General features: G+C 38.4%; 1 protein-coding gene and 1 long non-coding RNA gene across 2 annotated transcripts; one reads left to right on the plus strand and one right to left on the minus strand.

Moving 5' to 3' along the window:
• Positions 1-4,101: 4,101 nt before the first annotated feature.
• On the minus strand, positions 4,102-14,952 carry LOC141325559 (uncharacterized). Its single transcript, XM_073834311.1, has 2 exons — positions 14,823-14,952; positions 4,102-8,441 (listed from the first exon to the last, which is right to left on the minus strand). Exons 1-2 carry the CDS (start codon positions 14,905-14,907, stop codon positions 6,919-6,921), a joined length of 1,608 nt encoding a protein of 535 aa, XP_073690412.1. The 5' UTR covers positions 14,908-14,952; the 3' UTR covers positions 4,102-6,918.
• Positions 8,309-12,379, plus strand: LOC141325560 (uncharacterized). Its single transcript, XR_012353778.1, has 3 exons — positions 8,309-9,167; positions 9,543-9,644; positions 10,537-12,379. It is a non-coding gene; the product is annotated as an uncharacterized lncRNA (long non-coding RNA).
• Positions 14,953-16,495: the final 1,543 nt, after the last annotated feature.

Consider the following 16,495-nt stretch of genomic DNA (forward strand, 5'->3'; position numbering starts at 1 on the left):
CCTAATAACAATCTCTTTGCCTTGATCAGTCAAAACCCTTTTTGGTGCTCCAAATTTATAGAAGAAATCTAAAATGAAGTCAAAAACTTCTTTTGCACTTTTTTATTTCAGTGGGTAGGCCTCTGTCCACTTAGTAAAATAATCAATCATAACACAAATGTATTGATTCCCCTGCTTGGTTGGAGTCAATTTCCCAACCAAATCCATTCCCACCAGTTTCTGAGGCTCTGTGATCTGGTAAAAAACAAAGGTGTATAGAAGGACAAAATGCATTTTACCAAATTTTGGAACACTGCTGTCATTTGTCATCTGGATCTGATGGCATCTCGAGTTTTTTTCCACAATGACCCCCCTAAACACTAGCATGGAGGCTAACAAAAACATAAATTGCCTCCTTTGGTGAGCAGGCCATCTGATAAAGAATAGACAAAGGCTAAGGTGATTATTTGCACTTGTGCCACTTACCTTTCATTATATAGCTTTCAGCTCTTTTTTTAATGATGAACTTATCCTGCTTGGAACATCCAGGAGGATATGTTCCATGGAGAAGAAAATTCTCCAGCTCTCTGACTTTTACAGGAACCATCTTCTCAAAATCACCTCTTGTCACCTCTATGCTCATTCTCTCACTATCTCACAACTATCCACATTCACTCACTTAACCGCCACAACTATCTACACAAAGATGGGTGAAAAGTGAAATATATAGGCTTTTCAATTGACTGATTAATTTTTGGTAATATTGAACATCTGTTTGGACTTGTCATGTGGACAGAATGAAACTGATAGCGTAACGGTTTTAAGGTGGACAATTAGATGACCACTTAGGTTACTATAATTATGGAGAGCTGATTTGAACACTAACTTTTCAAGGTTTTCAATTAATATTTAATCATTTGATACAATGCACTTATTGTGTGCATACATGTTTTTACATCGTACTTACGTCACTACATGCAGATTTTTTTTTTAAATGTATGTAATTAATTTCTGTAATTACATTCATAGTTACACTTTAACCCAACTTTAAACCTACCCATACCATTAACCTGTCCCTAACCATAAATAGCAGCAAGAGTTTTGCAATACAATATGAACATATGTACTGTAACAGTCACTTGTCTCACCAGCCACTGTCACAATTCCCAGATTTCCTCCTGTTACACACCTGCTACTCATCCATCAATCACCCGCACCTGCATCCACTCACCTCACTCCATAAATAGTCTCCTGCTTCACTCCTTCAGTGGCTTGTCTCCTCCATGGAAACTCACCTGTCTCTGTTTGTCTGTTTGTCTGTGTCTGTGTCTGTATCTCCTCATTGTGCTGAAACGGATCATCTCAGATAAGACTGTGAACTTTGCCATAAATGCTTCCTGTTTATCTGCACCCGCCTACTTGACTTCTTTTGTTGGAAGCTTCTGAGTTTCTGGAATAAACTTACTGTGTGTTTAAAAACTTGACTTGCCTTTGCCTCTTCTAACTGTTACATGTACATTGTACTTGTTTTTTTTAAGTAAATACATAGTAGTTGATGTAACCTAATATAAAGTGGGACTGTTACATTTTCTGACATCCTGACAGAGGATTTCAACAAATGTTGAAACAGAGATTTAGTTGGCGTTTCAGTGTGTGATGTAGACTTCATAACATTGGCAATGAACAGCAAAACTAGATGTATGCAGGATTTACAACAAGTGTAATTTACTTTTGTTTAAATAACTTTGCAATTTATTTTGTATTGGAATCCACTAGACACAGCATAGCACAATTTACAAAATATTGTCATTACAGACCTACATAAAAAGACCATCAGAGTTTTGATTTAATACAAGAACCCAAATGTCCAGTTTCCATGTGTCAATGTCATCAGTCATCTTTAATCTTTGGAATATTCCCCGTGTTTTGTTTTGTTTATATTTGTTGGGTTTACATTTATTGATATGAATGATTATTTTCTATTGTTGTTTAATGTTAGGGTTATTTTTCTTGTCTAAGGTGCACATTAGGTTAAGAAACAGAGACACCAAGAGGTTTCTTTCTGGAATTTTTCCTCTGGGTTTATGACTACAGCATGATTCTGGGGGTAGGGGTTTAAGAGGAAGTGTGGCCTTCCTGTTTCACATTTTATACCATCATATGGAATTTTGGGTAGTGTAGACATAGTCTACTGGTTAGTCTGTACCAGGGTTCTTGACCATTTTAAAAGTAAAATTTAATGCTTTTTAAGACCTCAACAAATATAATTTAAGACCAAAAATTTCATAATTTCTTTGGAATAGGCTACTCAATTTATTGCCTCCTAAAATGGAAATCAAAACTTGAAAGTTTTCCATTTGGTATCAAGTATGTGCAATGTGTAAACTCGGTAAGTAAAAAAAAAAAAAAAAAAAAAAAAAAAGTAAAAATACTTTTCTATGAGACCTTTTTCTTTTCTTTTTTTTGTTCCTTGTGATGTAGAACAGAGCCAACGTAACATAGATAAGTTGGATTACACTAAACGTAGTGTGTGCCAGTCTCATCTTCAGTAGTCCAGAATCGCAAATGAAGGTCCATTTGTTTGTTCTTTGTCATTTTATTCAAACTTTCGTCAAACATGACGACATATGGCTTCTCACTAACGCTGCACGATAGCTCCTTCTTGATGAATGAAGTGATGCCATATTTGGCGACATATGCAGTTTTATTTTCACCACAGGTGAATGACTTTGCAAGCTGCGAATCGGGGAACATGGCAGCAAAGATGTCACGTATATCCTCGTTAGATTTAAATTAATTGTGCCTCGTCACAGTATGGAGAACCCACAGTACCTCTGCCTTTTGGGTGTCTGGCGGTGAAATGAAACTTGTTATAGCCGATTGAGAGGTGGCGTCTGAACTAGTAACATTGTTAGGTCGAGCTTAGTGGTGCAACGGATCCCAAAACTCACGGTTCGGATCATATCACGGAGTTTGAGTCACGGATCGGATCATTTTTCGGATCAGCAAAAAACAAACAAAACAAAAAAAAGGTTGTTTTTTTTGTTTTTGTTTTTTTACTAATTACTGAATGCTTACTTTAAGTACTTCTAATCCACAGCAAAAACTACAAGGCTGAACTAAAGTCAGTAACAAAACAAGAACAATTACACAAATGACAAGTGTAGATGAATACAATAAAATCAATAACCCTAGTATTCAGGTGCGGAGATTTAATAATTAATTGTAAAATAACTAGTGCTTCTCACTGCAGGTATTTATAGGATGCTATCTCTTTAAGGCCTAATGCACGTACCTAATACTGGCACGCATCTCTTTCTCAGCAGTTTCGGTTCACTGAAGATATAACCGACTGTGTTTACCAGAAGACCAAAACGGGTATTTAGACATGACTTTGTATGTACGTTTCCGTTCAAATAGAAGTTAAAGTGGAATCAATCTGTGTGAATCGCGCCTCTCTCTCTCTCTGTGCGCGTGCTCGCTTCAGGTGTGTGCGGCAGCAGTAAAAAATAAAAAATAAGAAATCAGCGTGTTCCCTTTTTAAATTGTTTGAATTGGTAAACCAATTCAATCCAATACATGGGGGTTGGTCCGTACGGATCACGGATCATCTACGATCCGTTGCACAGCTAGCAATTTACACTTTCCCATCTTTGCATTTTGAACCTCACCTCGACAACCTAATGGCAGCACGCAGGTGCAGACCGACTTCAGCGTCTGTAGCCGACCTACCGTAATAAGCTAATAAATCACGGAGACTGTCATTTCACTCCTGTTTCACACATACTAAATTGATCAACTATTAGATGTTTTACGATGGACCACTGTGCTATCGTCATTAAGCACACCGGCTGAAAATGTAATACCTGCAGCAACTTTACGGTAAATTTAAGACAATTTAAGACCTTAATTTCCCGGATTTTAATTTAAGACATTTTAAGACTTTTTAAGGACCCGCGGGAACCCTGTATACAGGGGGTCATTATTAATTGTTAACATGGGCACAGTGCCTTTAAAGTGCCACATGCAGTCTTCCCAGATTTATAGCACCTGTGAATTCTGGACACCAATATAATAATAAAATCATATGTAAAATGATGTAAAACGGACTCGACGACAGCGTTGAAGATCCAAATGCGAGCTTTATTGAACAGATCGTTTTCAGGACAGGCAGGGTCAAACACCAGCAAACATCCAAGGCAAGACAAAAAGCATAATCCAATAACACAGGCGAGGGTCAAAATACAAATGAGCAGTCCAAAGTAACAAAACAACAAGGCAATGAAACAAAGACAAACTAGAGAGCTTGGGTAGCCATGGCAGAGCAGTCAGTTCAGGAGGCCATGGTGGATCAGGGAGCTTGGGTAGCCATGGCAGAGCAAACAGTTCAGTAGACCATGGTGGATCAGAGAGTTTGTGTAGCCATGGCAGAGCAGGAAACCATGGTGGTGCAGGGACAGCAGGAACATGGACAGTGGTTGAACAGACAGTAAGTTCATCTATGGGTGGGTACCCCCTTTTGAGGATCTGCAGCGGGAGCTGCCACATCAGGGGGTTCCGCTGTGGACACCGCCTTCATAAGAGGCATTGGCGCAGTGGACACGTGGACAGACAAGGCCTCCGGAGCAGACTCATGGTAAGACAAGGCCTCCGGAGCAGACTCGTAGACAGATTCATGGACAGACAAGGCCTCTAGAGCAGCCTCGTGAACAGACTCGTTGACAGACTCATGGACAGACGAGGCCTCTGGAGCAGACTCGTGAACAGGTGAGGCCTCTGGAGCAAACTCGTAGACAGATTCATGGACAGACGAGGCCTCTGGAGCAGACTTGTGGACAGACTTATGGACAGATGATGCCTCTGGAGCACAGTGTGCAGCCCATACACTCAAAATGGCCATCACAGGTAGTGCAGTAGGCAATGGGATGGCCACCGGGCTGGAAGGTTTGAGGCTTGGGAGCGTCAGCTCTGCATGGCTTGCTTGGCTTGGGAGCGTCAGCTCTGCATGGCTTGCTTGGCTTGGGAGTGTCGGCTCTGCGTGGCTTCCTTGGCTTGGGAGCGTCGGCTCTATTGGTATGCCTGCAGCCCGCACTGACATTAGAGGAGGGTCCATTACACTGGCAATCATAACATGACGTGACTCTGATAGATCAGACAAGACATGGCGTGGCTCTGACAGATCAGACGAGACGTGACTTGGCTTTGAAGGGATGGCTGTGACTTGACTTGATGTTGGAGGAGCAGCTGTGACTTGACCTTGAGAGAGCAGCTGTGACTTGACTTGGCTTTGAGGGAACAGCTGTGACTTGACTTGGCTTTGAAGGAACCACTGTGGCTTGGCTTGACTTAGCTGGAACAGCTGCAACTTGGCTTGACTTTGCTGGAGCAGCTGCGGCTTGATGTGATTCAGGGGGTGCTGCTGTGTCTTGACGTGACTCTGTAAGTGCTGCTGTGTCTTGACTTGACTCTGGAAGTGCTGCTGTGTCTTGGCTTGTCTCTGAAGGAACAGTTGCGACTTGACCTGTCACATGAACCTCAGCTGCAACGTGACTTGACTTAGCAGGAACAGCAGCTGTGATATGACTTGACTTAGCGGGAACGGCAGCTGTAACGTGACATCTTGGCGACAGGCTCTGGTGTGGCGGCCATCTTGGCGACAGGCTCTGGCATGGCGTGAGCAGGCCCTGGAGCGGCAGGCATAGTGTGAGCAGGCTGTGGCTTGGCAGACATGACGTGAGCAGGCTTTGGCGTGACTTAAGCAGGCTTTGGCTTGGCAGGCATGATGTGAACAATTCCAGACGTGACGTACAGGATGTGAAAATGTTCCAGTGGTGTGGATACTGTGGGATTGTGGGACCCCACAATCCTTATATGCAATAGGAGTTTTGCTGTTTTAATGGGTTTTGTTACTTTCCACAATTGTATGATCAATCCACTTGTTCGTTTAGCTTAATAGTTTACGCATATATTGTCAAGCCTGAAATTATTCATACCCCTGGCAAATTCTGACTTAGTTACTTTTATTCAACCAGCAACTTTTTTTGACTGGAAATGACACAGGCTTCTCCCAAAAGATAATAAGACGATGTACAAGAGGCATCATTGCGGAAAAAAATATTTCTCAGCTTTTATTTACATTTGAACAAAAAGTGGCATGTCCAAAATTATTCATACCCTTTGCAAACTGTCACAGTCTATTGGAAAATCCAAAGTTCAATACTATTCCAAATAGTCCAAGCTGTTGGTTTGTGGACAGTCACGCTAAGACAAAGGAGTTCACTGAGGACCTGCGGCTGCACATTGTTTTGCAGTGGCCCAGCCAGAGTCCTGACTTAAATTTAATTGAGAATCTGTAGAGAGAGGTAAAGATCAGGGTGATGGCAAGGAGACCCTCCAACCTGAAAGAGTTGGAGCTTATTGCTAAAGCAGAATGGGCAAAAATACCAGTGGAGACATGCAAAAAGCTGGTCAGCAATTATAGGAAGTGTTTAATTGCTGTAATAGCCAATAAAGGCTTTTCTATTGAATATTGAGAAAGGTATGAATAATTTTGGACATGCCACTTTTTGTTCAAATGTAAATAAAAGATGAGTAATAATTTTTTTTCCACAATGATGCCCTTTGTACATCATCTTATTTTCTTCTGGGAGACGTCTGTGTCATTTCTAATAAAAAAAAAAAAAAAAAAAAAAAAAAACTTGCTGGTTGAATAAAAGTAACATTAAGTCAGAATTTGCCAGGGGTATGAATAATTACATGCTTGACTCGTGTCCACCAGCCTGGTTATAAACTTCCCCACCAGTGCTGGGTCCAGTGGAACTTAGCAGATGACCAAAACACAATTATCTAAATAAACATTTACATTCCTGAGGTAGGAAACCTTTATTATATCTTACGCATATCAGCTTTACCAAAGAAAAACATCTGTTTGGCCTACATTCACTTGCGATGTGAAAGTAGCTTCGATTTCACAGACGTGCATGTTTTCTTGTGCCATTTTAAACTGCTGAGCCATTTAAAACTCTTTCTACAAAAAGAACAAGAATAGGGTCTTACATCTGTGTGACTTTTCATATGTATCTGTAAGTGTAACGGCAAAATAAATTTTTTATTACACAGATCACAATTAAATTGTCTTTCTCCAGGGTGAACGTGCAGATGTTTCTTTAAATGTCTCCTTTTAGTAAACATCTTGTTATACTTTGAATGCTGTAGTTGTTTTTCAGCATGAGTTTGCAAATGACATTTCAGTTCTCTATGATATGTGAAACTCTTCTTACATTTAAGACACTTGTAAGGTTTCTCTCTGGTGTGAAGCCTCATGTGAACCTCACGGTTTCCTTTGATTGTGAAACACTTTCCACACTGAGGACAGGCGTAAGGCTTCTCTCCAGTGTGAACTCTTATGTGAACCTCAAGGTTTGTTTTGTTTTTGCAAGTCTTTCCACAGTAATGGCACATGAAAGGCTTCTTTCCCAAATGAATCTGTACATGATTTTTGAGATGTTTACTGTCTGTGAAATCCTCTCCACACTGATGACATATAAAACGGTTCTCTCTCGAGTGAATCCTCATGTGGTGATTAAGAGTTACTGTAAATCTGAAACTCTTTCCACACTGACTGCACACGAATGGCTTCTCTCCAGTGTGAATTCTCATGTGGGCACTAAGGGTTCCTTTATGCTTAAAACTAGTTCCACATTGAGGGCATGTGAAAGGCCTCTCTCCAGTGTGAACTCTCATGTGGCTTTTAAGACTTGCATTTTGAATGAAACCTTTTCCGCACTTCTGACAGGTAAAAGGGGTTTCTCCAGTGTGACTTCTCATGTGGGCATTAAGGGTTACTTTATGCTTAAAACTAGTTCCACATTGAGGGCATGTGAATGGCCTCTCTCCAGTGTGAACTCTCATGTGGCTTTTAAGACTTGCATTTCGAATGAAACCTTTTCCACACTCCTGGCAGGTGAAAGGGTTTTCTCCAGTGTGAATTCTCATGTGGACTTTAAGGCTTCCCTTTTGAGTGAAGCTTTTTCCACAATGTTGGCAGAAGAATGGGCTTTCTCTTGTGTGAATTCTCATGTGGACTGTCAGGTTTCCTTTTCTATTAAAACTTTTTCCACACTGTTGGCAGGAGTAAGGGTTCTCTCCAGTGTGAACTCTCATATGGACTTTAAGACTTACTTTTTGGCTGAAACTCTTTCCACACTGCTGGCATGTGTAAGGCTTTTCTCCAGTGTGAACTCTCATGTGGACTCTAAGGTTTCTACTTTGATTAAAAACCTTTCCACACTGTTGGCAGGTGAAAATACCTTCAGTCACTGTCTTTTTAGCTTTTTTCCTTGACAAAGTCTTTTTAGCCTCAAACCAACTAAAAGATTTTTCTTCAGCCATGAAATCATGTTCCTCATCTTCATCTTTCTTTCCATTCAGTTCCTGATTCTCCTCTTTCAGCACCATCAGGTCTAAAATGAAAACAACAAATAATTTAGTTAATGGCACAAAGCAACAGACATCTAAACAACTGGACATGTAAAGCTTCAAAAGTGTATGTGTTCAAAAGTGTTCAACATGTATACTTGATCCTATTCACAATAAGCTACTCCGAGAACCTCTTCAGAAACATTGCTCCTGAATTTCTAAATTAGGAGCATTTATCCTTAAGATTTTTTGTGAATATGCTTTAGATAAGGGATAGCCAAAATCGGTCCTGCAGAGTTTAGCGCTAACCCTAATCAAACACACCTGAACAAGCAAATAAAGGTCTTCAGGACTACTAAGGCTATAGACAGGTGAGTTTTTTTTCAGGGTTTCTGAAACTGTGTTTTGCCGTCAAATTCAAGTGGTGACTCGCTCAAGAAACATTCTGTTCAGCTTCCATAAACTAATGCCAACGAGACAAGGTAATATCCAGCAATGTCAGTAAACTGCAGTGTCTACCCTCTACTGCACATGTTTCCTTGCTTCTTGGATGTTAAAGGACTGGTAAGTATTAAATAATAATTAAAAATTGCATTGAAAAAAATACTGTTACATTAGGTATCTGAACGGTTATCTTTTTTTTTTTTTAGAGGTTGCTACAAGGTTCCTGGAAAAATGGAGCACTTGGAAAGTCATCCATGAGGCCAAGAACCTTAAAGAGACTGCTCTCCTAAAACAGCATCTGAAAGCTTGAGGATCTGATGATCCAGGTACAGTCATCATCAAAATAATAATGTTATTTGAGCCAATCTTCAGGTTAAAAAGTTGTTCTTGATTATTTCCCAAAAGCATTTTCCCTAGAAGTCTGCTAAAAACACAGTTATTGTTTAAAATATATTCTATCAAGAAAGCTCATCAGTAAATTCATGCTTTGTGAATGCTGATTAAAACTATTTACATAAAAAAAATGTAAGAACATAACAAGAGTTAAAGTCCCCTTAGCATCTACAAAACTATATCAACTACCCCACTAATAGTTTGTTTGTTTTATAGTTTATTTTAAGATATTATGATACACAATATACAGGGGCAACTTAGAGATGCCATAAACAGACTAGTTCACTACTGTTATTTTCTGTTTCCAGAATGCCCTGCTGGATCTTCTTTCTCCACAATCAGCTGGAAGAAAGCAGCCCATCAAGGTCAATGTTGAAGACCCAACATATCATCTGGTAAAATTTCATAAGGTTTGTTAAGACAACACTATTCTATTCCAAATATTTAACTTAAAGGATTAGTTCACTTCCAGAACAAAACTTTACAGATAATTTAGCCAAGATGTTCATGTCTTTCTTTCATCAGTCGTAAAGAAATTGTTTTTTGAGGAAAGCATTCCAGGATTTTTCCCATAGTGGACTTCTATGGTCCTTAACGGATTGAAGAATAAAAATGCAGTTTCAGTGCAGCTTCAAAGGGCTCTAATCGATCCCAACCAAGGAAGAACGCCAAACGATCAGTCATTTTTATAAATAAATTGAAATTTATACACTTTTTAACCCTAAATGCTGGTCTTGTCTAGCTCTGCGATGTGCATGTGTACTCTGTGCACTCTGGTTCGGTACATTTAGGGTATGTTGAAAAACTCCCATCTCATTTTCTTATTGCTGTTCTACCTTTTCTTTTTGCAAAGGGCGTTTGATCTTCTTTGCACGTTCACTTTGGGTCGGTACTTCTGCAGTGATGTAGGACAATTTTGAAGTTGGAGGAGAAAATGAGATGGGAGTTTTTCAACATACCCTGTCTTGAACCGGAGTGCACACAGTACACATGCTCAATGCAGAGCTAGACAAGATGAGCATTTGTGGTCAAAACATGTACACATATTCATTTATTTATGAAAGTAACTCTTCGTTTCACTAGATAAGACCTAGATTGAAACTGCAATTTTGAAGTTCAAACTCACGGGCACCATTTAAGTCCACAACATGGAGAGAAATGCTGGAATGTTTTCCTCAAAAAAAACATGAACCTCTTGGTTGACAAGGGGGTGAGTAAATTATCTTTTTTTTTGTTGTTCTGGAAGTGAACTCTTCCTTTAATGCCTATTGTTTATAAAGGGATGTTTATATTGTGTTTCAGTCATGCCAAAGTCTTGATGATCATCTCCTGACCACTGAAGGAAACCCTCAGCCATATCTTCTTGCCTCAGGGACTTCAGAAGCACAGGTTTCCACCTTTTACATTGTCTTGGACAGAGAAGTTTCGCCTTGTCGGTCATGTGCATCATTAGATGATTTTGAAGAGCTGTTCAAGTCCTATTTTGTTTTCAGTGTGAAGTATCATGATGTTCTGTCCAGCCTGTACACATTTTTACAGACAACTCTATATAATATTGATATAGGTACAACTGAAGTCAAAGAACTGACCGCAAGCTGCTGAACAAGCAGTAATTGTCTTATTTATGTTAAGTTGTTTCCTCTGCACTCCATCCTTTAGTTCAGCTTTGTTTCTGTCCAGGCGCCTCAAACTAATTAATTTAATGTATCCTGGTATAACTGTGGAGATATTCCTTGTTACTTCATCTGATGTATGTCTACCTCTGGTTACACAATCCTACTGCACTATTTTATAATCCTGCAGGCTTGATTTTATATAATGCAGTGATGTGCGGTTGACAATGCTGTATACAATTTTACTAAACATTTTTTGTTGGCACTCTGTTAGCTGCATAAATGTAATAAATGTTAATGTTTTGCTGTTAGATTTTACAGTATTTTATGACAGCAATTAATTTCAAAGTGTTTACTTTACATGCATGAAATTTCTAAACCTAATCTATGGATTTGCTCAAATAAAAGCAGCAAGTCGAGAGCATGGCATTCAGTGTAGTCATTTCCACATAAAACATTATATTGTGTTAGCTCTAATAAGTGTTCAAGTGTTTTTAACACTGGTTAAGGAGTTTAAATTATAATTAACTCAATTTTAGAGTTACAATTACTCTCCAGAAGATTAATATTTTAACTCCAGAAAGTGTTAAATTTTAACTCTGAAAAAGTGTTAAAAATTCAACTCCAAGAGCAGAGTTATTTTAACTCTCTGCTGGAGTCTATTTGATGGTCACGCATGTACACTCAGATTGAGTTGATTTTAATTACCAGGGAGTTTATTCCAAAGACCAGAATTTGCTGTGTAGTACATCAGCACTCCAGGACTGACGTTGCCTACCCCTGCTATAGACCAATCTAAGATTTGCCATTTATGTCCAAAACATTTGAAAAAAATGTGTTTCGCAGAGAAACAGTATGGAGAATATTGAAGAATTCCATAATTTAAGTCACATCGTGGTGCAGAGTCTGTGCTTATTAAAGAATTATGTTGTCATTTGTGGACAAACATTAGCACATTTTGGTCCTAGTTTTCCAACCATTTCAACTTTGTTTGTGTGAAGAAACATCTCATCAGACACAATTATGAAGTAATGCCACAGGGCTCAGTATTAGGTCCTTTACTTTTCTCTTTGAATATGTTTACTATTTGAGATATTAGGTATCATTCTGTTATGCTGATGATGTTCAGTTTTATATTCCTTATAACCTGACAAAAATCTTAGAAAAGTGTTTTAATGATAGACGGAAGGGGGAAGGGGGAATTTTGGAAACAGAAGCATTTTTAGGTGGAAGAAGAGTCTAGTTGGTTTAAAATGCAACAGTTAATAAGCTTAATATATTCAAACAAAAAGTCATATATTAGCCCAATTTTATCAACACTAAACTGACTACATGCTAGGTTTAGGATCAACTGTTATGTTCTATACATCTTTGTTGTTTGCTGATATTGTGTCTCTGCATTTCTATTTTTTTTCCCCACTCCTTGTGAAAGAGCTGACTTCTTTTAGGTGTTTAAATTGATCTGTGATTGTTGGCATGCCATATTTTGTATCCTTCTTGTCACATTTCTCATTTTGCTTACATTGGCCTGACCCCACCTTAACTTTATTGCTTCCTTTTAAATAAATGTATTGCTCTTTAAATGACTGCTGTTACGGTCTCATAATATGATGTGCCTAAGTAGATGGAGATGTGGCTAATTTACATTTTTACACTTGATGCCAAGAATGTTCTACAAATTTGCTGCTACATAGAGCTGAGGGCTGTGTTTCCCCGATAACATTGTCTCTTAGCATGCTACAAAGCTTTTGAAGGTATATCTTAACTACAGGTGTACCTTTTCTAGGTGTGTTCCTCAAACTATACCTTAGATCAGAGGTCTTCAACCCTGTTCCTGGGCACCCACTATCTTGAATAGTTTAGCTACAACCCTAATCAAACACACCTGAAACACCCAATCAAGCTCCTCAACATGGCTCGAAAATTACATGCAGATGTGCTGAAGCCGTTTGGAAATAAACTTTCCTGGAGAGTGTGTCCCCAGGAGCAGGGTTGAAGACCTCTGCGTTAGAAGGTTGCTTAAGATATACCCTCTTATGTGCGACATTACCGGGTGCTGTCCATGGCGGTGGTGCTGAATTGATTGCTATTGATGGCTCAAAAATGGATTATTCACTCTATGCAGGTTCTGCTTCAGTGCGGTACATGAGAAAGCAGTGTTCTTTATAAAATAAATGTTACATTTAAGTACATGACACTAGAATGAGAAAGAAAAACATACAGTCCAACAGTGCTTTAACAAAAAGCACTTCAGGAACAGTTGAAATTGCATTTATAAGGACTCACAGGATCTTAAAAATAAATTAAAAAATAATTCAAATTGCAAACTAAATCCAACTCTGCAAATTTTATATACGAGACAGCAACCTCATGTCCAAACAAGCGTATCATTAACTGGCTGCCTTTTAAAAGAGTAATTTATATTATCATAATATATTTTCCATAGTGTCTTCATTTACTTTCAACCAGGGTTGATTGCCCAGCAGGCACATCACATTATTGATGTGAATCTCTAATTTCTGTTATTGGATGAGCTACTCCATAAAAACGCAACACGCGAAACAAACAACTAACAGCTATTACACCGGAGAAAAAAAGAGAGCAAGTGGAGAGCCGCCAGCAGCTGAATTTCATAGTAGCTCCATTGAGTTTGTCTCTACAAATTCGGACCAACAAGATCTAGAAGTTGCTGAATATGCTGCTATTTTCATTTTTGTTTTCAATTGCAGCTTCTGACATGGTAGCCAGTAGACTAAAGTTTTAGTACACATATACACTATGTATGGCTCTGCGGATGGTCACCGTCTTTGCTTTTGCACAGCTAATCGCAGTTGAACAAACTCCCCATTCTTTACTGTCTAATGGCTTGCCAGGTGGTGTATCTTTGGATAATATAGCCTAATATAAAAAGAGCTAATGACCATCAGTGTAACAACATTTTTTTCTTTGCGTTAAAACACTTCAGTTAGCCTAATTCAACACTGGGTGTATTACAGCTTAATTTTTATATTTCAGTCTATACAAATGAATTCTTGTGATCTATCAAAAGTGATAAGGTATAGCTAAGCGCTGTTCCAGACCAACGTTACAAAAGTACAGTGAGGAAAAAAAAAAATTTGATCCTCTGCTGATTTTGTATGTTTGCCCACTGACAAAGAAATTATCAGTCTATAATTTTAATGGTAGGTTTATTTTAACAGTGAGAGACCGAATATAAACAAAAATCTGGAAAAACACATTTCAAAAAAGTTATTAATTGATTTGCATTTTAATAAGTGAAGTAAGTATTTGATCCCCTATCAATCAGCAAAATTTCTGGCTCCCAGGTGTCTTTTATACAGGTAAAGAGCTTCGATTAGGAGCACTCTTATAAAGGGATGTTAAGAACGTTTTGGGAGACACAGCCCAGGATTGGTTGCATCAGCCGTTCCTAAGTTCTTATATAAAACTGTCCTCCCAATAGGTTTAGTAACTATGATTATGAAAAGGGAAAATGAGTTTTTCGACATACCCTAAATTTATGGAACTAGATTACACAGAGCACGCACGTGCCTGGCAGACCTAGACAAGATGAGCAGATGAGTGTTTTTTTTTTTTTTTTTTTTTTAGAAAATGACCAATTGTTTTGCTAGATAAGACCCGTATTCCTCAACTGGAATCATTTAGAGCCAATTGAAGTTAAGGAGAATGTGAGGGCTTTGGTGTTGATAGCGTTGCCATAAAAACACACAATTCAGATAGAGTATGTCAAGTATTGTAATTCCGGAATTACGACATGGTGTGAATGCATCATTAACATCATATTGGCTGGTCATGTGATCTCAACATGTCTGTCCATGGACACTCCATATCAAATAAAACCATTTTCATTTTTGGCCACTAGTGTGGCATTCTTCAAAAATAGCATTAATTTCTGTGGAGTTTGACATAAAAAAGATCAAATGAATGAGTTTAGATTTGAGGATGAAAACCAACCTGTTTGTGTGTCAGTATCTTCATGTTTTACTCTAAATGCTTCATCAATCTTCACGTCCTCACTCTCCTCTTTAATGAATGCCATGGTTATACTAGTCAGGTGGATAGTTGCTTCATCAGGTGTTCTTCTGCGTCTTTGGGCACATGTTTGGGATTAGAATAATAAACAGAAAGCAAAACTTTAATGAAAACATTTGCAGATTTGTTAGTAACAGACAGTTATAATTAAATGTTTGTGTTCTCGTTGAATTTACATTGTTTTGAACTAGTGTCGCTTGCGTTGATTCGAGCTCTTCGAATCACTGAATAATTTTGTAAATTAACTGGTTCAGCTCGAAAAGCTCCGTTTCTTATATCTCCGCTTGCAAAAGATTGAATTCGTGTTTACGATCATTTGAGTTATGACATAGTACGGGTCGGAACGAGAAGATGCACTTTTTGTTATTCGTGCGGATGCGCTTTACTCATAAACATAACGTTCATTAATGTTAGACAAAGCGTTACAGTGTTATATTAAATAATTAATCATTCGTTTTACAGTTCTTGTGCAAACTATACACTTATCTGAACGGACTGCACTGATTTGAACAGTGTTCAATGGTTATAACACAAACCTGTCTTCAGCCAAATCACAACAAATGCAGGAGCAGAGCGCAAGCCTTATTATATCGCTAGACCAAAATAAAAGTCTTCTTCTTCTTCTTTGGAATTTTGCACCATAGGCACATACCGCCACCAACTGTTTACATTCATACATGGATGTCCCGTGTCTATTCATACTTTATCGTTTTATTTCGGGTTCACCCAAGCTGTATTTCTGGCTGCTGCATGTTCAGTTCCCATGCCAAAAACCCAGCTTGTGTGCTCCCCTATTCGTTTGCTTTATTATTTATTTTTTCTTTATATTTAATTCCCTTATCAAATTCGTTTGTTTCCACAATATATTCCATTACTATTCTTTGATTAACTCTTGTGCGACCTTATGGACATTTCTGTCCATTTTAGTTTAGTTTTTTATTATAATGCCAACCTATTTATTTTGAAATTTTAATATTTAATATTTATATAGCAGACTGGTTGTAGAGGGGTTCTGGCCACTTTCCCAGCCTGGCCAGGCTGGTCTTAGCTGGTCAGGCTGGGAAACCAGCTAAAACCAGCTACTTTCAGCTTAAACCAGCTACGACCAGCCAATCAGCCTAGGCTGGTTTTAGCTGTTTTTTTTTTTTTTTAGCAGGAAAATCACCTCATCTTTCCTACATCTTCCAAAATGGTATACTTCTTTAACGGATGAATTAATTTTAGAATAAAATTTATTAACTGATGTTGATAATCTTCACCATAAATGCTAACATTATATGACACTACATATTTATGTGAACATTTTGTTGGTTCTTTGAGGTTTTTTTTTGGTTTTTTTTACTGCATCTGTATACTGTTTTCTTGGTATTTCTTCTGCCATGTTATTTTGTTCTTAATCTCTCCTTTTTTGCACTCTTTCACAGCAACTGCATACGTGATTTTATTATCTATCATGTATCTCTGAATTTCTTGTGCTTGTTTTTGTTTTGTTTTCTGTATACTGCACCATGGTCTCTTCCACAGTTGCAGCATTTCCTAGTCCATGCATTACATTGTTCATTCTACACCAAAACTCTTCTCTCTAGCTTCCAACA

The sequence above is a fragment of the Garra rufa genome, chromosome 2, assembly GCF_049309525.1.
Source record: "Garra rufa chromosome 2, GarRuf1.0, whole genome shotgun sequence".
Classification (NCBI taxonomy): domain Eukaryota; kingdom Metazoa; phylum Chordata; class Actinopteri; order Cypriniformes; family Cyprinidae; genus Garra; species Garra rufa.

Excerpts from the sequence above, each read along its gene's own strand:
- LOC141325559 (XM_073834311.1), bottom strand. The coding sequence starts at position 14,907 with ATGGCATTCATTAAAGAGGAGAGTGAGGACGTGAAGATTGATGAAGCA. Across the intron at positions 8,442-14,822 it reads AGATACTGACACACAAACAG|ACCTGATGGTGCTGAAAGAG; the intron begins GTTGGTTTTCAT and ends TTTTCATTTTAG.